The following is a 25450-nucleotide window of genomic DNA, read 5'->3' as shown; positions in this document are numbered from 1 at the left end:
AACCTGGGCTGGTTGAGAGGTGTCCCTGCCATGCAGGGAGGTTGGATTAGATGATCTCTGAGGTCTCTTACAGCCTGGGCTGTTCTATCATTCTATGATCTGTACCAGCCGTGGTGTGTCTGTCCTGCCACACAAACACAGGTCTCCTCTGGTGTAAATGAGTGTGGGCAACAGCACTGGCTAGCAGCCACTATTCCTATTTGTGATGCTCATTGACTGGGAAAAGTCGTGATAGAACCAGGACAGGCATAAACTTTGAGGCATGTATCAGTGCACAGAAGATCTCCTGTGGCATTGGGAGCCATGCCATGCCTGGCACTACAGCCAATTGTTCTCTTACAGACAATAGCCACTCTTGACTGCAGCTCTTTCCTTCTTCTCCTTTGCTTATTCAAGATATTTTAGTTATTTAGCAATGCAGTCCATGTTTGTACCAAGGCTGAAATAGTCTTCCCTATTAACTGTTCCATCTAGCTATACTCAAAGTTTAATTAAATCTGCATCTGTTGCCTGTGGGCCCATTAGAACTCCAAGGAGCTCACTTATGTCTGTTCGTGGCTCTGGGCTGCCACTGGATTGGTTTCATTACTTTCAATGGCTATGTTCCACTTGTGCCAAGGTAAACAAAACAAGAATTATACACTAAGCATCTATAAGACTTGGGGAACAGGCAAAATGTGTGAGTAATTTTCTTGGTTAGATCTATGCTTGATTCTGCAGAAAATCTGGTTTTGGAGACTGGTTTGCATGCTGTTGGGAGATGGCTTCATCTGCCTCTTCTTGAAAACCAGTTCCTATTTATTTAATAATTAAAACAACAACATCAAAAACCTGGTTGAGAAAATTGTCCTGTGTTCTTCATAGTCAAATCCCCAAAACAGCCAATGAGCACATACCTAGAAATTCTGTAGCATGGCAGCTCAGCAGGTCTTTCTGCCCAGGAGCTTTTCAGCTGTCTATGGAGAGCTATGGAGAGCTGTTGTGCTCACTGCATCATCACAATTATGGTTTGGTGAGCAGTGTCCCCAGGGCTGCATAGACTGTGTGCAAGATGCAGGTACAGAAATGGGTGCAGGCATTCTCACCTGTGTGCCAGAACTGAGCCATCCCCACAGCACTCCTGTCTTGCAGAGCAGACCAGAAATACGCTCCGTGGATGGATTTGCTATTAGTAACTAGAATAGCCATTAGCAAATGAGGTGGTTTCTGGCTTGGCACTAGTGGCAATCACAAGGCCATAAGGACAAGGAACAGCCTGAACTGTTCAATGAAAAGAGTTCCTTGAGAAACAGAACTTACAGAGGATGAGGGAAAAGGAAGGGTCAGTACCAGGTAATCAAGCCATGCTTGCTCTCATCATCATGATGGGCAGGATAAAATTGAGATGTCACTTCTGCAGATTCATCTCAAGCCTTTCCTGCTGCACTTGAGGAACTTTTTTTTTTTTTTTCCTTCATAATTTATATGAATATCAGTGCTTGGGAAGGCGAAAGATTCATGCCAACTGCTTGGTGCCAAGTACAGTGCAGGGAGGCTTCCTATGTGCAGCTCTGCACTTTCTCCTCACCTGCAGCACCTTCACTAGCTTCATCCTGAGTAGCTGTGCAGCTGGCAGTGCACCCACACTGCTAGCCCAAACCTGTTCACCTACATAACTTTGTTAGTGATACAGGAAGCTGCCTATGCAATCATTTGTTATTCCAGTCTGGATGGTCCATGCAGTTCTGCTGATGCATTAGGATCCTCTCTCACTCCTTCCCATGCTGCTCCAGTCTTATTCTTCACCTGTCTCACCACATGCACCATCTGCTAGCCCACTGCACAGCACTAAAGACTTCTTCCAAGTCCTGCCACGTAGCTTTCTCCAGTTCTCCACATTTCTTCCTCCAAATGCAGACCTCTTGCATTCATCTCAGTTTCTGCCCAGTGACTCCTACCTCACAAACACAGTTCTGGACTTGCACAGTGGCTCCACGGAGCAAACTGGGGTTTCCCACTTAGGAAAACACACACACAAAAGAGGTAGACAAAGATAACTAATCTCACCCAGGTTTATCTTAAGGCAGAGCCATGGTAACCTACTAACATGGCAGCCACTGCTTCAACTGTTTTCCATCAGAAATCTCCCCACCCAGCAGTGGGCAGTGGTAGTAGACAAACTGCACTGTTCCAGTTTGAACAGAATCATTCCCGATTACCAGGTGGGTATTGATAAATCACAGAACCACAGAACAGCTTGAGCTGGAAGGGACCTGAAAGGTCACCTAGTTCCAAACCCCTGTCATGGGCAGGGGCACCTTCCACTCGACCAGGTTGCTCCAAGCCTTATTCAGCCTAGCCTTAAACACTTCCAGGGATGAGGCATCCACAGCTCCTCTGGGCAACCTGTTCCAGTGTCTTGCCAACACCATAGTAAAGAACCTCTTCCTGATGCCTAATCTAAATCCAGCCTGCTCTGGTTTAAAACCATTGCCCCTTGTCCTGTCACCACATGTCCTTTATACATAGCCCCTCTCCAGCTTTCCTGTAGGCCCCCTTCAGGTACTGGAAGGCTGCCATAATGTCCTCCCTGGAGCCTTCTCTTCTCCAGGCTGGACAGACCCAACTCTCTCAGCCTGTCCTCCAAGGAGAGGTGCTCCAGCCCTCTGATCATCTTCACAGCCCACCTCTGGACCCTGTCCAACAGATCCACGTCCTTCTTGTGCTGGGGTCTCCAGAGCTGGGCACAGTACTCCAGGCTGGGTCTTACAGGAGCAGAGCAGAAGGGCAGAATCACCTCCCTTGACCTGCTGCTGACTCATCTCTTGATACAGCCTGGACACAGGTGGCTTTTTGGGCTGCAGCACATATTGCCAGCCTACATCAAGAACCTCAGCAACCAGCACCCCCAAGCCCTTCTCTGCAGGGCTGCTCTCAATCCACTCAGTATCCAGCCTGGATTTGCGCTTGGGATCGCCCCAACTCAGGCACAGGACTTTGCACTTGGCCTTGTTGAACGTCAGAAGTTTGGCTTGTGCCCACCTCTCCAGCCTGACAAGATCCCTCTGGATGGATCCCTCCCCTCCAGCATGTTGACTAAACCACACAGCTTGGTGTCATCTTCAGACTTGCTGAGGGCACACTCAATGCCACTGCCCACGTCACTGACAAAGATGTCAAAGAGCACCACTCCCAGTACCGATTCCTGAGGGACTCCACTCATCACAGGTCTCAATTTGGACATTGAAGCACTAATTGCAGGTGAACACTGTCAGGTGGGACACTCTCAGACGCTTCACAGAAGTCCAGGAAGATGACCTCAGTTGCTCTTCCCTTTCCCACTGATGCTGTGACCCTGTCATAAAAAGCCACCAAATTTTTCAGGCAGGACTTGCCCTCAGTGAAGCTGTGTTGGCTGCTGCCAATGACCTCCTTGTTTTCCATGTGCCCTACCAGAGTCCAAGAGGATCTGCTCCATTATCTTGCTGGGTGCTGAGGTGAGACTGGCTGCCAGGTAGCTCCCCAGCTATTCCTTACCTCCCCTTTTGAAAATGGGGCTTATGTTTCCCCTTCACCAGACCACCACCTTCCCCATACACACCTCTAAAGTTTGTGTCACAACAAAACTTTGATGATGATGATGATCTTACAGCACCTGGCACACTGTCTGCTACAACAGCTCGGAAATGGAGTGGCAGGAGAAGGTGATGAAACTTGCAGCTCCACGTGGTCTGGCAGTTGATGCTGAGCACTCCCAAGCTTGATTTTCATATTGCACATAACTGTAGGTCCGTAGTTCAGAACAGAGCAGGAGCTGGGTAGCAGATAGACAGCCAGCATTTTACTTGCCTCCTGAGCACTTCCATCCCATCTATGGGGTTTCTGTGCACTGTCAGAAGTTTCCCAATTCTGAGTTCCTCTTGTTTAGAAACCTTTACTTAGTTCTTCCCTCCTTGAAGCATGACTTCCTTTTTGCCTACTCAGATCTTCTTCTAAGCTATCTCTGGAGCCTTTTTAGTTCCCGACTGTGGTCACTTACTCTTTGAAGCATAAAGCACAGGTCAAAAGAGCTGATTTTTTTTTCTCTAGTCATCACCACATCACTAAACAAAACAATTAAGGATGTTAAGTTCTTTTTAAAAAACACTGGGCAAATCCTCGCTTCCATCCTCCTGACACCATGTAAGGCACCAGTTCTAAGAGCCGCATACACGTGGCATGAAGCACCTCTCCTTCAGACTGTTCACCCAGCCAGCTGGGACTGAAACCCTCATTCCCTCAGACTTCAGTTCTCCACACAGATGTATATCTAGAGGGCAAGGAAGTCATTCTCATGGGGATCTTTCACAGGCTACTTCACATTACCCATTCATGCCACCATGCCATGAGTGCTGTGCTCTTCCACTGCCACTGCCATTGTGGTGCAGCTGCCACCTAGAGAGGAGAGCTGTAGAATGGAGGTCTGGGGGAGAGGGTATATCTGCAAGTGAGGGTATATCTGCAAGTGTCTGGAAGGAGCCAGTGAAGTTTGGAGAGGGACTCGAAGGTCATTTCCTGAAGGCCGTTTCATTCTTGCTGATATCTTTGTAAATCTCACTGTGCTATCAGGAGTCACTCAGCTCCTGAGTGTTCTTCATGACTTTAAAAAAGAGGAGTGGCAATAGAAAAATATAGAATCATAGAATTGTCAGTGTTGGAAAGGACGTCAAGGATCATCCAGTTCCAACTCCCGTGCACGTCACACTACATCAGGTTGCTCAGAGCCACATCCAGCCTGGCCTTAAAAACCTCCAGGGATGAGGCTTCCACCACCTCCTTGGGCAACCTGTGCCAGTGTCTCACCACCCTCATGGGGAAGAATTTCTTCCTAATATCCAATCTGAATCTATCCATTCCTGTTTTGCTCCATTCCCCCTAGTCCTATCACTACCTGACATCCTAAAAAGTCCCTCCCCAGCTTTTTTTGTAGCCCTCTTCAGATACTGGAAGACCACAAGAAGGTCTCCTTGGAGCCTTCTCCTCTCCAGACTGAACAACCCCTACTCTCTCAGGCTGTCTCCAGAGCAGAGCAGCTCCAGCCCTCTGCTCATCCTCGTGGCCCTTCTCTGGACACCTTCCAGCACCTCCAGATCCTTCTTGTAACAGAGGCTCCAGAACTGGACACAGTGCTCCAGGTGGGGTCTCAGCAGAGTGGAGCAGAGGGGGAGAATCACCTCCCTGGCCCTGCTGGCCACACTTTTGCTGCAGCCCAGGCTCTGCTTGGATCTCTGGGCTGCAAGTGCTCACTGCTGGCTCATGTTGAGCTTTTCATCCCCCAGCACCCCCAAGGCCTTTTCTTCAGGGCTGCTCTCAAGCCAGTCCCTGCCCAGCCTGTATTGGTGTTTGGGATTGCCTCGACCCAGCTGCAGGATCTTGCACTTGGTCTTGTTGAACCTCATGAGGTTGGCTTGGGCCCAGCTCTGCAGCCTGTCCAGGTCCCTCTGGATGGATCCCTTCCCTCCAGCTGTCAGCTGGGCCATGCAGCTTGGTGCTTGAGGGAGCCTCAGTGCCACTGTCCATGTCACCAATGAAGATGTTAAACAAGGCTGGTCCCAGGACTGATCCCTGAGGGACTCCACTTGTCACTGGCTTCCACTTGGCCATGGACCCATGGACATCCACTCTTTGGGTGCAGCCATCAAGCCAGTTTTTTATCCACCCAGTGCTCCATCCACCAAACCCACATTTTAACCAGTAATATCCTTAAATCAGTCATATCTTATCCATTTTTTTGGTGCCATGCTGGATCCCAAGGGAACAGTTACTAATTGTGCCTCTGGGTAGCGTTCATCTCAGGGAATCCAAAGAAGCAGTAAGTAAAACCAGAACAGAGAAATAAAAACCAGAGCTGGCAGATAAAGGAGAGTGAGGTCTTGATCCTCTGAGGTGTTGAGTGCTGTCAAACCAAGGAAATCAGCATGCTCCTATGTGCTGGTTTGGCCCTGCCTGGGGGCCACATGCCTGCCAAAGCCACTCTATCACTGCCCTTCTTAGATGGACAGGCAGAGTGAAAACACAACCAAAGGCTGGAAATAAGGTATAAGCAATTTTAATAAGGCAAGGCCACACAGAATCAAAGCAATCAGAGCTTTTGTTCTCCGCTGCCCATCAGCAGGCAATGCTGGGTCATCCCTGGGGTGCAGGGCTCCACATGTAGCAGCTGCTCTGAAGTACAGACACTACCAACCAGTGTCCCCGCAGTGCCTTCTGACACTCAGCTTCGATATCTGAGCTGACCTCCTATGGCATGGAGCACCCCTTTGGCCACTTTGGGTCAGCTGGCCTGGCTGTGTCTCCTCCCAAGATCTTGCCCACCCCTCAGTGTACTCTTGGGGCATGGAAATGTTGGAAAAGCTCAGCCTGGGTGCTCTGTTCAGCAGCAGCCAAAACCCTGGTGTGGTATCAACACCCAGCTACAGCACTGCAAAACACAGCACTGCAAAGATGCTCCAAGGAGAATTAACTCCAGCTCAGCCAAACCAAATACATCCTACAGTACGAGCTGAGAGCGAAAAGTAACCAACAAGAATAGCTCCCTGCTGGTTAAAGAAAAGAATTCCAGAAACATCCAAGGCACAGTCATGTTCTGAAGGCATTCTTGCCCCTGCTCCAGATCTGCTTTGCCACCTCAGTCATTACCAAGTGCAGCCTAGGTCTATACCAAATCCAGCTCTCGACTGTGTGAAATGTACTTAAGCTGTACAAGAATTCCCAGTGTGCCTCCCCTTCATAAAGGCAGGAGAGTGTGCCAGAGGGCACTGTCCAGCTGTGCAAAACACTGGGGCCTGCCCCCATACTGAATGAAAACACAGGCAGCGTGGAGGATTCCTATCCAAATGATGTCCCCAGGTAACTGCTAATCAGACTGAGCTACTGACATCTTGTTACCATCAAGCCCTGTACCACAAAAAGGAGGTAAGGAGGGACCAAAAATGCCCTTCTTGTTACTGGAAATTAAAACCTGAGCCCAGAATCCATGGAGCCATACATATCAGTTACACAAGAGTTCTCCACAGGTAAGGGAGGAAAAATCTAACAGGGCAAGACCTCCAAACTGTCTGCATAAAATAAGTGATTGCATGTACTGCTTTGCTGTGCCAAGGGAGGCAGGGAAGGAGGCATCAAACCCAAGCATGGTTCTGTGTTTCACAGCAGAATAAGCTGTGGGGAAAGAAACTTCATCTTGGTAGGCAGTGCATTTTGGAGAAGGTGCTCTGTCAACTTACTCACAGGCACGGATGTGATAATTGCTTTCCGCTTCCCCAGCTCATCCGCAGTGCTGCCTCTGTGGGAGGCTTTTCCTTTTGCTCCCACCAGGAGAGTATTTTTGGTGTCTTCCATGTGCTCGCTGAGCTTTCTCCCACCAAACCAGAGTGAAACAACAGAAACTACAGACTCTTCAGCTCCCTTCTCTCCAAACCCCTCACCATTCTGTACAACTCCTAAGCGGTTCATTGCTCCAAGAAACAAGGCAGGCTCCGGCATGCACATGTGGTGTCCTGCACACCTCTGATGGACTGGCTGCTTCTGTAAGTCTCTCTGGACTCGCATGCAGGACACCTGCACAGCCCTGCCAACCTGAAACCACATGCCAGCCCCTCCTCAGGTTCAATATTCAGTGTTATCTCTGCCCTCCACTGCTCGTTCTTGCTAATGTATATAACTGATACCAAACAGGAAAGACTGTTAGGGATTTTTGGGCCAAGTTATAGATCTTTAATTGCCCAGAAGTCTTCTTGATATCAAGCTGTCCAGAGAGCGAATCACATTTCAGCACTTGGAGCAATGTTATTTATGCCACAGAAAGGACCTGATAACATTTAACACTTGTCCTGTTTGTCTCCTTTTAAGGCACTGCAGCCTACGTGACAGATCAGAGCCCTGGGACATCAGTTCTACTCTCAGCTGTGACTAGCTGGCTGAGCAGAACATTTTCCATGTTTCCAGCCCCTTATGTAAAATGAGCACTGCCTCTGTAAACACTGATTGGTCTACTGATAAAAAAAGTAATGCAGAAAAGACAGCAGGTTTATTTATTATCTATTTTTATCTATTTTATTATTATTATTTGTTATTTATCTTAATATATTTTTATATTTATATGTTTAATACATTTACTCTATTATTATAGTATTTATTTTATTATTATTATCTATTACTATCTATTTTTGCGTGGTATTTCTATTATCCATCATGCAGCAAGATCTTGCCATGGTTAGAGAAGTAGTAGAGGAGAAGCTTACATAGAATCATAGAATTGTCAGAGGCCTCAAGGATCATCCAGTTCCAACACCCCTGTCATGGGCAGGGACACCTCACACCAGATCAGGTTGCCCAGAGCCACATCCAGCCTGCCCTTTAAAACCTCCAGGGGTGAAGCTTCCACCACCTCCCTGGGCAACCCTGTTCCAGTGTCTCACCATAGAATCATAGAATCAACCAGGGTGGAAGAGCCACCACAAACAAGGTTCCAAAGGTGGTACAGTATTTCCAGTCAGAGCATGTGCAGTGAAGCCAATTTTTCTGTAGCCAGCCTGACAAAGATGAGAAACTCCCTGCACTCCTGGCAGAAACAAGGGCCCCACAGCGGGTGCTGCTGCAGCTCACACGGAGATCAGTCGTTTCCCAAATGAGTAATAAAGAATTCTTGGGGGAAACATTAGAGCAGTTGGCTGTGCCATCCCAAGTGATTGCCATGGTAAGCATACACAGACTCTAAGAGACTCACAGCTAACTCCAACCAGCTCCAGTGATGGGACAGAAGTCAGCTCAAGGAAACCTGTAACTTTAGAAGTTCTCCATGAGTCTTGCCTCAGACCTCTGCAGATCTGAAGTCACTTAGTTAAGGGAGTTCAGGCACTCAGATTCACAGCTGAGTCATAACCCAGTCTGGCTCTCAGTCTTACCTAGACTGTAAAGTACTGCAAATCATCAGAGATCATGATCAGAGCCATGCAGTCTGTGTGCATCAGGAGCTTGATCTGACATAGCTTTATAGGCACAAAACATTATGAAAGAAGGCGAAAGCCATACTGGGGTGGATTAGAAGGGGTGAGGCTGCATCTGGAGTCTTGTGTCCAGTTCTGGGCTCCTCAGTTCAAGAAGGACCTCAGGGAACTGCTTGAGAGAGTCCAGCACAGAGCCACAAAAATGATGGAGTGGAACATCTTCCTTATGAAGAGAGCCTGAGGGAGCTGAGGGCTCTGTAGCTTGGAGAGGAGGAGACTAAGGGCTGACCCCATTCATGTTGATAAAGATGTGCAAGGTGAGTGCCCAGAGGATGGAGCCAGGCTCTGCTGGGTGATGCCCAATGACAGCACAAGGGGCAATGGTGGAAGCTGAGGCATAGGAAGTTCCATGGAAACAGGAGGAAAATGTTTTCCCTGTGAGGGTGACAGAACGCTGGAACAGGCTGCCCAGAGGTGTTGTGGAGTCTCCCTCTCTGGAGATATTCAAAACCTGCCAGGATGCATTCCTGTGTGATCTGCTCTAGGTGACCCTGCTCTGGCAGGGGGGTTGGACTGGATGAGCATTTGAGGTCCCTTCCAGCCCCTCACATTCTGTGATTCTGTGAAAACTGCTTGCAGAGAAGTCTTTAGCATGAGAACAAGGGAATGCTTGGAGAAAAGGGACCAGATTCCTCAGATTTTTTGCTAGTTTATATGAAGGCTAGTGGTTCAGTGTGCATGGATATCAGCATGGAACCTCAGGACAAACCCAGACACTCAGTTACTATGGGTGAAGGGGACCATGTGAGCACGTAGGCAAACTCAGGCAATTTACTCGTGGCCCCTTGGGAATGTATTTGCAAATTAAAAACCAGCAAATGAAAGACAAGGACATCTGTGAGAATTCTGAACTGACTGCAGAGCTGAAACTTTGCCTAGAACAGCTCAATTGAGGCAGAAACAGCATTGCTCACAGAGGGACAAAGCCAAGCAAAGACAGGTCTGATCTGGGTTCCATAACTGAAGCAGAAAGGAAGGTAACAATGCTATAAACCTGGAGAGGAGCCTATCGTGTCTAGAGTCTGTTAAGAACTTACACTACTCCAGGGGGCAGGTCTGAGGATGGTTCCATGGAGGCAGTGCCCCCCACCCAGGCACAGTAGCATTCTCAGCTGGATGATAAGACTGACAGAGGTGCTGTTGAACACCTCTCCCACTGGAGCAGGATAGTGTGAACCACTTTGGAGGACTGCCTAGAAATCAGCATCACAAACAGATTGACAGCATGGTCCTGAATTTTAACAGAAAGGTCAGAATCTGAACAAACACCCAAAGTGCAGCAAAGCCTGAAGAAAGTCCCAGGCATCCTTTCAGTGTCAATCTTCTACTACTCTTCAGAAGGCCATAGGTCATGAAATCACAGAATCACAGAATCACAGAATGGTAGGGGTTGGAAGAGGCCCCGAAAGCTCATCCAGTCCACAACAGATGCATTAGCATGTTTCAGCAAATAGAAATTAATCTCTCTCATGGTAACTGTCTCAGCAGCAGCCCAAGCCCATGATCCACCAACTTCATATGGAAAGCCAGAAGCAGCAACAGACTCCATTTGCCAGTGGTAAACCCCCACCTAGGTGCCTGCTGTATTACACAATCACAGAATGGTAGGGGTTGGAAAAGACCTCTGGAGATCATCTAGTCCAACCCCCCTACTATGCAGGTATGCCTAGATCAGGCTGCACAAAAACACATCCGGGTGGGTTTTGAAAGCTTCTAGAGAAGGAGACTCCACAACCTCTCTCGGCAGCCTGCTCCAATGCCCCAGCACCCTCAAAGTAAAGTTATTCCTCATGTTCAGACAGAGCTTCCTGGGTTCCAGTTTGTACTCACTGCCCCATGACTTGTCACTGGGCAACACTGATGAGACCCTGGCCCCATCCTCTCGACACCTGCACTTTAGGTATTTAGAAGCATTGTTAAAATCTCCTTTCAGCCTTCTCCAGGCTAAAGAGCATGAGGTCTCTCAGCCTCTCCTCCTAACAGAGATGCTCACATCCCCTATCATGTTGGTGAACCTTTGTTGCCCTGTCTCTCTTGAATGTGAGGGAATCCAGAACTGGACAGAATATTCCAGATGTGACCTCACTAAGGCAAAACAGAGGGTGAGGAGAACCTCCTTCAACCTGCTGGTCACACTCCTCTTCATGTATCCCAGAATTCCATCGGTCTTCTTGGCCACAAGGGCACATTGCTGGCTCATGGTTAACCTCTTGTCTCCCAGGACTTCCAGGTTGTTCACTGCAGAGCTGCTTCCCAGGAGGTCAAGTCCTAACCTGTACAGGTGCATGGGTTATTCCTCTCTAGGAATTCCTGCAATAATTTCCCAGTTCTTTAAAACTTCAATATTCAAAGACTTTTTAAAGGGTATTACACATAGAACAGCAGCCTCACAAAAGGGTCACAGATTGGGAGTGGACTGTTCAGCCATTCTGATGAACTGGGGAGCTAATTAAAAAATTATCTAGGAGTTGGTCTTTATTGCCTTGGGTCTTGGGCAAAATACATTTCCTGTGACCACATCATCTTTTCCTTTGTCCTCTTCTGCATGCATGTCTCTCTGTAGGTATATGTCTATATCAGTCCCTACTTTGTAACTGCAGATCCCACTGTGAGTTTCAATCAAGTGTGAGTAGTAGTGATCTCAGAGACACTAACCTCTTACAAGCTCCCTGAAAACAGCTGGCAGGGTGTAACAAAGAGAACTTTGCAGGTTCTGCACTGAGGGAAAGGCTGTTGAGTGAACCAAAGCCATTACTCCACACAGAGGTCTTCATGTTGGAGAGAGGTTACAAAAGCCTCAATGCCAGGAGGAGCTTAGATCTGAACTCACATCTTGCTGGGCATCAGAAAATGTGGCACAAATCTGAAAGCCAAGCTTCATTAACTCTGTACCTCACAAAGCATCTTGTTTCCAGTTAGAAGAGTGCAGGCAGGATAAGGGTTGCCATTCTCAATTTCTTATTTAAAACCCCCTCAATTTCACCAAAGTGTCCCCTCTTGGATGCAACTAATCATGGAAAATACTGATCCCCTTCTATCCCCTCAAAAAGTGCAACTGCAGAATACAAGAAAACAGCAGATCAATAAGCACCATCTTAGCAAAGCAATGGAAATAGCACCTGTGTGAGAAGCAGACTGAGGGTGCATGCACAGGCGGGTGGAAAGAAATAACATTATCCAACAGAGCAAATATATCTCTGCAACCCTGCACCAACAAAACTCCTACCACCTCACATTAACGCCATAAGGCAACATTACAAACTCATTACACAAAGAATCAGAACATCCCTTAGTGGTTTTCTCATTGTTCACTGATATTTCTGTGATGAGCTGATAGCCACTGCTGTTGCCCACACTCATTTACACCAGGGGGAATCTGTGTTTGTGTGGCAGGACAGACACACCACAGCTGGTAGAGATCATAGAATGATAGAACAGCCTAGGCTGGAAGAGACCTCAGAGATCATCTAATGCAACCTCCCTGCCATGGACAAGGACATCTCTCAACCAGCCCAGGTTACTTAAGGCCCCATCCAGCCTGGCCTTGAACATCTCCTTCAACTTAAATCCATTTCCCCTTGTCCTATGGATGGACACTCTTGCAAAAAGTCCCTCTGCAGCCTTCCCTTCAGGTATTGGAAGGCAGCTCTAAGGTTCCCCCAGAGTCTTCTCTTCTGCAGGCTGAGCACCCCCAGTTCCCTCAGCCTACCCTCATAGCAGAGGTGCTCCAGCCCTTGGATCATCTTTGTGGCCTCCTCTGGATTTATTCCGACAGATCTATGTCCCTCTTATGCTGGGGACACCAGAACTGAAGGCAGTATCGGATGTGTGTTCTCAGCAGAGCAAAGCAAAGGGGGAGAATCCTCTCTCTTGCCTTGCTGGCCACACTCCTCCTGATGCATCCCGGGACATGGTTGCCTTCTGGGCTGGATGAGCACACTGCCAGCTCATGGGGAGATCCTCAGGTGATGTAAATTGTCAGGGCTGGACATCAGGAACGATCCACTGATTTCCTCCAGCAGATGATCTGCTTCTCTGGATGTACAAAGCACAGGAACTAGGTGCTCTTCCAACTTTGCTGCTGGACACTGACCATAAACATGCAGATACATTCTGTCTGCTCTAGGCAAAGGGGACCACTGCCTTGCAGCACACATTGCAAGGAACGACAGGAACTTCATGCTGCTTCCTGTGCTGAAAGTTCCAAAAAGGATGGCTCCAGATCTAACTGCCTGCTCTGATCTGTAACAGTAGATATCCAACTGCTTTGCTACAGATCTCAAAATACACCGAGATGAAAGGGACCATCCAGCGTCACAAGCATGTTAAAAATTAATTTAGGAGCAATTAAACTTTGATCTTAAACCTGTTAGTCCAATGCTCTGAGCGATCTCCAACAGAGTCATTGGGCAGAACAAACGCAATAGTGAAGACTCTCATTTTCTTACCCAGGGCTTAGTTGAACAAAATGACAAACCCCAGAACAGATGACTACAGGAATATTGCTGCTTTGTTTCAAGGTACACCCCTTTCAGGGAAAAAAATGAATGTACAATTAAAAAAAAAGTATGAAAGAGAAAGCTAAAATGGGCACATTGCAGGCTCTGCCTTCACAAATTGCTCTTTGCTTCTTTCATTATTTGCTCTTACACAGTCTCATCGAATGAGGACCAAGTAACAACCACAGGCCATTTTCTACCAAGTGAAAGATTTCCCATCTGTTGGGCAGAGGAATATTTCTGGGTTTCTATGATGTCTTCCAAAGGGAAAAACAAGAAAAGGTTTCATAACTGAGTGCTGAACTAGGAAAGAGAGGAGAAAACAAGCAACCTAACCAGGCGTTTATAGGGAAAATAATTGAAGACTGGTAAACCTCCCAAAAAAGAGGAGATGGATAAACCCTACATACAGAAGGATTAGACAGACAGTAGCTCTTTTTCACTCTTTCTACTTGGATTCCAAGGCAGAAAGGAAAAAAAATAGTCCCAAGGCTGGGAAATGTCTATGATGTAATAATCTGTTTGTCTGGAGGTATTTCTGCTTGCAGGAGTGTCCTTCCCTTTATCACAGGAACACTTTTTTTTCAGTGAGTAGGTAGAAGCCATGATTAACAGCAGACCAGGCTTCCAGCTGAAAAGCTCTGATCTGACACCATCTGAGGAATGGAAGAGCAGCCCAAGCCTTGATTTCTCTGGCTTATTCTGACTAAAAGTGCAAACAACTTTAAGTATGGTGTAGGTAGGAACGTGCACAGTCTGTGCTTCATGTAAGTAGCTACTTGCTGCACACAACCTGTATGAACCATGCCTAAAATGATGTCCACACAGGACAATTTATGAAGGACATGGAAGCATTGCTCTCTTCTTGCCATCTCAGGACACCTTCGACAATGTATGTGCTGCAAGGAACAGGACAGCCAGCCTGAGAGTCACCTGGTCCTGAGTCCCTGGCAGAAAGGTTCAAGAGTGTTTTTAACCCCTACTCATTGAGGACATTTGTTCATTTGTAACTCTTCCAAACAGCCATGCACTAACTCTTTGAATGTTGAACAGTATTGCTATGTGAGCCCATCGCTCGCAAAGTCCTCTCACAGAACCTACCTTGGATCTGCCTGGGAACTGACACCAAACGGCCCAACACAAAGTGCCAAGGGCACTGGAGAAGAGCAGCCTGGCTGCAACATAACACAAAGCTGGGTGACACAAAAACACCTTATCAGAAAAACAAAATAATGTCTTTCCACCCCTCCTCCTTTAAGCACTAAAAAAATTCATAATTTTTCTTTCCTGTTACTCTCAGCCCTTGGCTTCTCTTCTTAGAGGATTAATATGAGTCTTTGTTACTCCAGGTGCTGTTCTAACCAGGTCAGGGCACAGATACACAGGCAGTGTCTGACCAAAAAACTTCTAGGTAATACTTCACACAGGTTCCTCCCTTCCTATTTCTTCCAGAGGCTCTCATCCCACCAGTGAGATATTCCACAAGAGTATTTTCAGCCGTGACACTGCACTGCAGGATTTTATGCAGCATCACACTCAGGTGGGAGGAACTCCTCACATGCTGTCCTTACTCAGCAATTTCATACCTAGAACTTCATCCTGAACCCTTCTTAAATTGAGGCCTTTTCCTTCTCTTAATTACCTGTTATTTCTTTAAAACTGTTGCAAATTCTTAATTCCACCTTCCTCTGCCTGGGATTTTACAGGACCTGGTATAGATAGGACCTAGGTGTGCTCATGTCACAATGTCTTAGGCTGTGAACGGAACCAGTGTGGATATATCTTTAAATGGGATGTAGTCAGAGAGAGTCTTCCTTTTTTCCTCCCATTATGGTCTTTATTCACTTAAGCAGGGCTTTAGGGTCAGCATAGCTATGCCAATACAGACTTCTGTCATTCGAAACCAGCTTACAGCACTCCAAATAACTTTGGATGCTGGAACAGTACACTGCTGGCAGGGATTTGCAGAACCCAGGGCAGCACCAATGCAACTATTGCTGCTGAGTGAAAACTTGAGAGAGTTAAACCCTGAAATAGGCTGGGACAAAGCTGAATCTGAAAGAATCAAAGCAGAAGGCAAATGTAGCATTCCTCCTGCACATCACAGGTTCACAGGATGTTGGGGGTTAGAAGGGACCTCTGGAGATCTATGGGTCCAAACCTCCTGCAGAGCAGGACCATAGAATCTTTCACCTCATGTGAAAGGAATGAGTATTTGGGATAGACAGGAAAGTCAGAGGTGTCCTGGGCTTCTTTTGGTTTGTTTCTTTTTGTGCGTGCTGGTGAAATGTGCAAATATAGCTATGTATGGTAATAGCAAGCCACAATATTTACAGTTATTGTTAGTATCCATTGATATCAGTGGGATTTTGTCTAATGTCCTTTACCCCGGAGACAATCCATAGGACAGAACATTAATGCATAGTTAAAAAGAAAAATTATGGAAAACAGCACCTCTGCATATGCAGTATCTTCATTTTAAAGTTACATAACTGAGCTTTGGAAACTAAACCAAAACAGTGAGCAGCCTCAGACCACAGCAACAAATATGTAGCTCTTACATCATCTCCTCCAACTTGCCTCTTTACTAAGATAAGAAACAAAATCCTAACCAATTAAAAAAAAAATCAAAATTAGTTTTCAGCCCAATGCAAATCTAAGTAAAGTTTAAGCCTTCTGGGAAACATGGCTGTAGACAATTTCATCCAGGAGATGTAGGAGTTTGTTTTGCACGAGGAGATTCCTCATAGAGCAAACACAGGCTAATAATTCAAAGGCAGTGCTTCAGATTCCTCCTGTCATGCTAGACAAATACCATTTCTGTGCCGTGCTCTCACTGTTGGGGGCACAGCTAAAAGAAGACTTTAATATCACTTGAATGTGGACTGTTTGTAAATGGCATCGATGGCAGGCACCACAAGGGGTTCTTAGCTGTTATTGGAATTGTACCTATCCAAGTGAGCTTTCCAGCTAATGCATGGGCTCTGGATCTGCAGCCCTTCCATAGGCACAGCTGCTGCTGAGAGTTTCACTGATAAAAAAAACAGCAGGATTTGGGCTATTTAGACTTAACCTGTTAAATTCAGCCCTGTGGCATTTCCCTGATGCCTAAGAAAGGGTACTGAAAAAGGTACTGGCAAAGAAAGGAGCATCCTGGGGAAGAAGAGAAGGGAAACTGGTATTTGTGGGATTTGACAAGACTTTGGGATGGTCCCTTAAGCCAAGAAGCTGCCTTGTGAGGGTGGTCTAAGCTATGCTGATTTGGTAACCTGTATTTTTGAAGCAAAGCATTCCATGAAGAATGACCTTATTTTTTTGTTTTTTAAAGCTGTGAGGTGCTTATGCAATAGACTCCTAAGGTAGAAAGAGACAGATGCTGTGGAATAATAATCAGCCTAATTCTTGCTGAGGACCTCTGCAAAAATCTTGCCTCTCCTTGGGTAGGTAAGGTGGTCCTGCATGCTGTTTCTCACACAAGGACATGCAGGAGCAATTAGTGCATAACTCAGGAATTCTTCCCTTTCTAGAGATGGGCTTGGATTTTTGTTCTCTTTTAAAATATAGGCTTTTTTTTTAAAGGCGGGGGTCAGAGGAGGGGGTGTTATAAAATAAAACTTAACAGTTTTCTTATACAAGTGAACAGTGAAAATAAGACTGAACTTTTCTTTCAAATAATAGAGATGCTTCTGCTGTTCTTATTTCCAAGCCCCTTAGAGAAGGCTGCCCTAGCGTGACCAAAAGCTCATGTTGTCACTTCCTGGGGGGAGACGGGCTGATAAAAACACCTCAATCCTGACTGAAAATGAGCCAAACCCTTAAATGTGCTAGCCAGAATTTCCTGTATTGCAAGAGGCAGAGGAAATTCCATTCCCAGGCACTGCCTGGGTGCTGCTTTAACCCTTGTTTTCAGCCAGCACATCCTGACATGCTAAAATATCATTTCTGTTCCATTTAGAGTGAACATTTTCTATAGTGAATAGTCAGTTCCAATGATCTTGGCTAAGAGAAAAAAATACATAGATAACATTGAATTTCAGGGTTTGTAACAGAGGAAAAAACATGTTCAGATGTGGGGAGAAAGAAGAGAGTGCAGATACCTAGTCTGTGTAGGTATTAAAGTACACAGTCACACAAAACCCCACAACTCTCAGGTTGGCCAGCTGGATTGTAGGGGATGCTGGGCATGCTGTCAATAGGTGATGAAAGATTCACCATCCTCCATCCAAGTTGTCTTTGCAATCTCTTTGATTTCCTTCTAACAGAGAAGACAGAATGAAATCCAGTACATATAGTCAAAGGAGGGAATAAAGAACCTGCAGGAGAGAGAGATGTAGACTGTTTGGCACCCCTCATACTTCCTTTTCTATTCAATGATTTTGGTTTGCCTAAGCTATAGAAAGAAACAGAAGCAGTCTATTTTAATCTTCCTGAGTGAAGAACACTGCAGGGATTTTTTTGTTATCCCCAGCAGCAGCTCTGACGTTCCACAAACAGGCTCCATCCATCTAAGTATCTGTCTGTCTGTCTAAAACATAAAGATCATCGTATGCTACACCGGTGATCAGCTGAACACTTCATGCACTTCTCTTTTTGCATTTTGGGACGAAGGAAAAAAGATTATAATCAAACCCCACTGCAAAAAAAACCTCAGATAAGAAAGAGGTATTTGGAATTACGCATAGTGGATTCTCCAGTCTGTGTGATGACTTATGCTAGAAACTCCGTTCAGGAGAAACGAAAGCCCTTGCTGCTAGGATATTCCTGACAGAGCCTTCGCTCCAGGGATTCACCACTGAAAACACAAGAAGGTTGATTAGGCATTTTTATGTGGGTTTCTACTCAAACAATATTACTCAGGTCTTATACCAATTGGCAATAGTTCAGGATCTGGCCCTATGTTGTTTTAAAACTCCATCTATTTCCTGGTGAACGAGGGCCATGTCTTGCAAATGCTTACTAACTATGAACACTCTGAGTAGCCTATTCACTTCCTCTAAGCTGTGACTGTCAAATCAGGTCTTACAGCACAGTATTTTAAAAGTATGGCTTACATTTGCTTTGACATTACCATAACCAAAAGAACAGAGTTTGTCCTAGGAAAGAAACTCTGATCTAGGTTTGTTATTTACATTAGCTTCTTTCTTCCATAAAAGAAGCCACATCAAAAACTACACTCCTTCTCTTCCCGACCTCACTAACTCTGGCTTTCAACCAAAAAAACATCCCCCTGCTTTCAAAGTGCCTAAACAAAGGACAATGAGTGCAGTAGTAATTACCAGCTGGGGAACTGATGGCATAGACTGGCTACAAAATCCAAGAAAATGTGACTCTTCCACAGCAACCTCTTCCACCACCTATAGTCCTGGAATGCTCACCCTTGTTTACTATACATGCATGCACATAGACCACTATCAGTGTTCAGTACTAGTAGTCATGCTTTCTTCACTGAAAAGATTTTGTCCCTTTGAAGAGCTGGATCAGTATCAGCTCAAAAAAAAAAAAAAAAAAAGGACAAAAAACAACAACAAACCCAAACCAACCAAAAAAACCCCAAAACCCAACCAAAAACCCAAACCCCCAAACCCAGACAACCTCCACACAAATGTGCTAAGCATCCTAAATGTCAAACATATATACAGCACCTGTATCTCTACGAATGTATATATATCATGAGCAACACAATGCATACCCTAGACTCCTTGCACTGGTGAGGGCTGGAAAATCCCAGCACATTCCAGGGATGATTATCTTTTATTGTTTTTTACAGATACCAGCTAACATGCCAAAATGCTGCTGTCCTTTGCAAAGCTTCTCCCTGCCTGGGCTAGACCGCACTCATCTTTGATCAAAGACTTATTTATTTATGACAAGGAGGGCACGATGCTGTGTGTGAGCACGGCCGGCGAGCAGCCCGAACGGGTTCAAGCGGGCCACGGACACTTGTACATAGCAATAAAAGCGGAGAGCTAGGAGACAAACGCCTCTTGGCAGCAGCATGCCGGCTCCTCTTCGCATTCTGCCTGCTCTCCCCGGGAATGCATCGAGGGAGGGATTCCCCACCCACCCACAAACTGCCTCTCTTCGTGCCAGGCTGCAGGGTGGTATAACCCAGTTCCCTCCTGGAACCGGGCCCGGAAAGAGCCCATTACGCTTCTCTTCCCCCTCCGCCGCCCCTGCACGGCTCCTTCCCCCATTCTCACTCACTCCGGTCTCCGGCTCAGGACGCCTTTGCCGATGGCCTGGGTAGTCTTGTGCTGGAGCAGAGCGGCGCAGCAGCCCTTCTCCCTACCGTCCTTCTCCGGGGGGTGCTGGTGGGGCTGTAGAGGAAGGTGCTGGTGGCCGGGAGCCCGGCCGCCGCCGCCAGGGCCCGCGGGTGCCTGCTTGCCTGCCGCCGGTGGCGGCTGCTGCGCCGGGAGCTGTTCGTGGTGCTGAAGCGAGTCTGGCTGCCCTGGCGGCGGCGGTGGCAGCTGCTCGGGCGGGGGCCCCTGGAGCTGCGCGGGGGCCGCCGGCGGCTCGGCGGGGGCTGGCTGCTGGCCGCGGAGGTTGCGGTTCTCGGTGCTCAGCTCGTCCAGCCGCCGCTCCAGCTCGTCGATGCGCTGGCGCTGGGTGTGGATGAGGCTCTGCTGGTTCTGCACGATGGCCGTGAGTTCCTTCAGGTAGAGCACGGCGCGCACCGGGTTCTCTAGCAGGCTCTCCATGCCCCGGCTGCCGGCCCGGGCACCCCTGCCCGGCCGCTGGCGCTCCACCGCGAGCGGCGCGGGCTGCGGGGAGGTGCCTCGCTGCCTCGCGCGCGCGCGCACACACACACACACGCAAGCACCCGCGCGACCGACGGCCGCTCGCTCGCTCACCCGCTGCGCGCGCTCCCGGAAGGAGGCGGGATCGAAGCGTCTCGCGCGCCTTGCCTCTGGCCCCACGTGCCACGCACGGTGAGCCTGGTCCAGATGAGCGAGGAGGGGAAGGGGGGGGGGCGGGGCGGGGTCCGGTGTAGAGGCCCCGCCCCGGCCCGGCCGCGCAGGCGCCGGAGGGGTCGGGGCAGAGAGAATCGGGGGCCGGGGCAGCGGGAGGGGGTGTCTCGTCCCGGGACTGGCTTCGAGCTGCTGTGTCTGAGGGGCAAGCTGGCGTAGCGGGGCCCAGACGCCGGACCCCTAGCGTTCCCTCGCCACGTCTCAGCGAGTCGCGGACGCGGTTGTGGCCACGTGTGTTGTCTCTTCGGGTGGCTGCGGAGCGGCCGATGCTGAGGGGAGCGAGAGGCGAGAGGCGGGAACGGGCACCGCCGGCGAGGCCTGCGGGTGCTCGTCTACGGAGCTCTTGGCAGCTGGGTCCTGTGGGGGCTGTCGATGTAATACCACAGGAGGGACAGACAGGGACTTTGCTGTTGCACTCTATGCAGGTTTTCTTCATCGATCAAGAAATGCCTTCCCTTGCCCTTCTTCAGCCACCGCGTTAAGAGTCACAAACTCACCACTTGGTTCTGACAAACTGTGTGTGCTCACTATTGTATCTGTCAATAAGTAACCTGGTTAATGTGATGAACTTACTTTCAGGATCTTCTGTATAGAGCCATGAACAACTTTGATGATTTCCATAGAGGGTTGAAAAAGCAATGTCCTTTTGAATCACTGTGGGTGCTGAAAAGCCAGGACGTGCAAGGAGCTGTCAGAGCTGGTTTTAGGCAAGCTTGTCAGTAGATTTATCTGAGCGTACAAAAGGTGTAAGGCCACAGAACAAAACCCAGCTGGCTTTAGGTAGGTGATTCTGAGTGTACAATCACTCTTGTGTTGCCTTTTGAGATCAGCAAAACCTGTACCATGGCAAGAATTTCCTGGAGTAGCTGAGCAATGTAAAGGAGAATCTTAGTTTCCCCTTTCAGCTGAAAGGTCTGTTTCCAGACTTTCCTCTTTACGGATATCCCTGGGAATGTAAACTACTGCAAGCAGGATCACCAGGATTAGAAGCTGTTCACAGTCTCCCCCTAAAAAAGAACTGCTATTCACAGCTCTCCTTCAAGCACTTAGAGGTGGCTTTGGGGGATTGTGAAACATTGCCATATGTTCCCCTTTTGTGTTTTGGGAAGACCCTGGTGTGAATTCCTAGGAGCCAAAGCAGTCAAAACCTCCACACTTACTTGACTGAGAAGTTTTAGAAGAGACCTTCCTTCAGCTAATTGCCTAGTGTGTCATCAATGTCTTGTGCCGGGAGATTGACTGAGCAGGAACTGGCATTATGTAGCAAGAGGAGAGAGATGGTTAGAGGGGCATGTGAAAAAAAGGTACACACAGAAAGACCTAAGTTATACTTTGGGAAGAGTGGAAGTGAGCGAGTGGGAAATTGTGCTGGCATGCTGTCTCCTTTCAGAGAGAGGAGACAGCATCATTTTAGTCTTGCCTCAGGAGCAGAGCCCAGGGACACCAATGGAATTAACATGTCTTTGGCATGAATATGCTCTGGGAAAGAGCCAGGGGTGGCCATGGCTCACAGGTGTGCCTGCACACACACACAAAGCCCTGGCTATTTTAAGACAAGCCTTATACAGAGTTCTGTCTTTGCAGTGGACATCACTTCCCTGTACAGGTCATCAATGAAGGAATAAGGGTCACAGACACTGTACTATGCTATCCAGGTCAGGCAGGTGGTGGCATGTATTCTGAAGGGAATACTAACTACAAAGAAAAAGCCATCCTGCTTTACATGATTGAGGATGTGGCAAAGAGCTGGGAAGCCTAGTGTCAAGGTGCTTAAAGGCCTATCAGAAGACATGACTTTTATTCCGGGGAGTTCCTTCATTCACTGTTTCTGCACCTTTACTTTGTTTGACCAGCTTTAGTAGCCTAGTTTATGCTTTGTCATTAATTAGTAAGAGACTTACAGCCATGGATCAGAAAGGTAGGCTTACAGACAGCCTAGGAGAATCAGAAAGTTTTCTGTGTGGCTGTGGTGACTGGCAGACAGAAGTAGTAAGAGTAGCCCTGACCTTCCAGGTTTCTACAGGGAACATGAGCCAAAGGAAAACGCAGCATAATGCTTCTGTGCCTAACATGAAAGACTATGCAGGCATCTCTTTGCAAAACTTCTAGAGGTAAAAGTTGCATAATCCCTCACAATAATGAGTCAGTGAAGTTAGGGTGTTCGTTCAGGAGGAGTCTGCAAGGTTATGAGAAGAGACTGAAAGTCTTTTTTTGCTTGGTAAACAGGAATCCTGCAGAGCTAGGAGGTGCCTCCTCTTCTATCCAGCCATCACTGTCCACCTTTGTACTTAGCATACATCATTGGCACATCTCTGCACATTAGTGAATGTTAGGACTGTAGCCATCAGAAACAGGGAAATAAGGACACAGAGTGGTTAAATGACTTGTCTGAGGCCATGCAGGAAGCCAAGGGGACAGTTCTCTGATTTCAGACATCTTTCACATTTAGCCCTGTCCTCTGGTCATTAAATGCTGCTGCTGCTTCTCTCTTTAGGAGAGATGATATCTAGAGGGAAACAATGGTGAAGATAAGGAAAGTATGAATTCTGCTGAAATTCTTTTTGTCATAATTTGTTGGTATTGTATTTTTCAAAATCCTGATTCTTCTCAGTCCATTCCAGAAAAAAAATAACAACGAATAAAAATGGATTAATTACACCCTTATGGAATAAAGTGCTTCGCTTATCCACTTAGCAAGGTGCTTGGGCATTGCAGACAAATACAAGTAAAGTGCAGAAGTACTAATTAAAATAAGCATGCATTATAAAACCAAAGCACAATACAAATTAGTCAAGCCCCAGGATTTAATGAAAAGGTCTAATAGTACATGGTTTAATTTTATATTTATTTATCTCTGTAATTCAGTCAGAGGAAAGTAAATCCATAAATAAGGGCATACTAATAGGGAAGGTAGTCATATCTTCAGGTGCTTCATCTGCAGAAAATATTTTACCACAGAATGTTCTTGTCACATTTTCTGAGAGGTCCTAATCCCACTTTACTCACTGAAACTTGTTGCAGGCCAGTCACTCCAGCTCAGTAACAGGCAGAGACTTCACATGTTTGAAATTCATTTCAAGGCATTTCTCATTTCCCTGCTCTCTGTTACAACTCCTCATAGAATCACAAAGTCAGCCAGGTTGGAAAAGACCTTTGAGATCATCAAGTCCAACTTATGACCCAGCACCATCTAATCAACTAAACCACACCATCAAGTGCCTCATCCAGTCTGCTTTTAAACACTTCCAGGGACGGTGACTCCACCACCTCCCTGGGCAGCCCATCCCAATGCAAATCACTCTTTCTGTGAAGAATTTCTTCCAAACATCATCCCTGGTTGCCTGGGAGAAGAGACCAACCCCACCTGTCTACAACCTCCTTTCAGGTAGTTGTAGAGAGCAATGAGGTCTCCCCTGAGCCTCCTCTTCTCCAGGCTAAACACCCCCAGCTCCCTCAGCCTCTCCTCACAGGGCTGTGTCCCAGACCCCTCCCCAGCCTCGTTGCCCTTCTCTGGACACGTTCCAGCATCTCAACATCTTTCCTGAATTGAGGGGCCCAGAACTGGACATGAGACTCAAGGTGTGGCCTAACCAGAGCTCAGAAAAGGGGCAGAATGACTTCCTTGCTCCTCTTCCTGATGCAGGCCAGGATGCCATTGGCCTTCTTGGCCACCTGGGCACACTGCTGGCTCCTGTTCAGCTGCTGTCCACCAGTACCCCCAGGTCCCTTTCTGCCTGGCTGCTCTCCAGCCACTCTGACCCCAGCCTATAGCACTGCATGGGGTTGTTATGGCCAATGTGTAGAACCTGCCACTTAGATGTGTTAAACCTCATGCCCTTGGACTCTGCCCATCTATCCACCCTGGCAAGGTCCCTCTGCAGAGCCCTCTACCCTCTAACAGCTCAACACCTGCTCCCAACTTGGTGTTGTCTGCAGATTTACTAATGATGGACTCAATCCCCTCATCCAGATCATCAATAAAGATATTGAACAGGATTGGGCCCAGAACTGATCCCTGGGGGACACCACTAGTGACAGGCTGCCAGCTGGATGTGGCACCATTCACCACCACTCTCTGGGCTCTGCCCTCCAGCCAGTTCCTAACCCAGTGCAGAGTGCTGCTGTCCAAGCCACAGGCTGACAGCTTGGCCAGGAGTTTGCTGTGGGGAATGGTGTCAAAGGCTTTGCTGAAGTCCAGGCAGAGTACATCCACAGCCTGCCCCACATCCACCAGGTGGTCACCTGAGCATAGAAGGAGATCAGGTTGGTCAGGCAGGACCTGCCCTTCCTAAATCCATGTTGGCTGGGCCATCCTGCCCATCCCTTGGCTGTCCTGCAGGTGCACTGTGATTGCCCTTAAGATGACCTGTTCTTGTCTGGCACTGAGGTCAGGCTGACAGGCCTGGAACTTCCTGATTCCTCCTTCCAGCCCTTCTTGTGGTTGGGCATCACACTGGCCAGTTTCTAGTCATCAGAGACCTCTCTAGTGAGCCAGGACTCCTGGTCAGGGGCTTCTCACAGCAAACCCAGGCAGTCTTCTTCCCATTTCTTGCATTTGACTCTATTCTCCTCCACCTTCTTTATCCAGGCCTTACAAGGTAACAACTTTCCTCTGGTAATTCAGCATCCAAAGTGCTGCCAGTTTGAGCTGCAGGGCACATAGCTTAGTTTCCCTGCTATGATTTTATGGCCTTATTACCATAAGCTTGGGAGCTTATGATAAGTTTTTTTATATACTTTTATAAGACATGTATTTCTACTTTCCTCTTTTAGGAGCACCTGGACACAGCAGTTGTTAGTGTTCAAGGTCAAGTCCTTAGTATTCAAGCAAATGCACCTTCATTAGCCCAGCATTTTCTATCCTTCCTGTCTCTCAAAACCATGGCAGAATGTCAGGTGAAATCCCTGCAGCCAGTGTTCCCCACCAGACCCATTCTCATACAGTTCTTAAGACATG

General features: G+C 47.5%; 1 protein-coding gene across 1 annotated transcript in view; it reads right to left on the bottom strand.

The window, feature by feature from the left end:
* The window catches only part of IQSEC3 (IQ motif and Sec7 domain ArfGEF 3), a 104141-nt gene extending 83918 nt beyond the window's left edge, over positions 1-20223 (bottom strand). The window contains exon 1 of the mRNA XM_054386675.1: positions 19730-20223. Within this exon, the coding sequence (XP_054242650.1) occupies positions 19730-20223 (494 nt within the window). The remainder of the gene's footprint in view (positions 1-19729) is intronic.
* Between the last annotated feature and the right edge of the window lie 5227 nt (positions 20224-25450).

This window comes from Indicator indicator, chromosome 14, assembly GCF_027791375.1.
Source record: "Indicator indicator isolate 239-I01 chromosome 14, UM_Iind_1.1, whole genome shotgun sequence".
Lineage (NCBI taxonomy): Eukaryota > Metazoa > Chordata > Aves > Piciformes > Indicatoridae > Indicator > Indicator indicator.
Note: the sequence above shows the minus strand (reverse complement) of the source record. Positions and strands in the feature narration are given on the sequence as shown.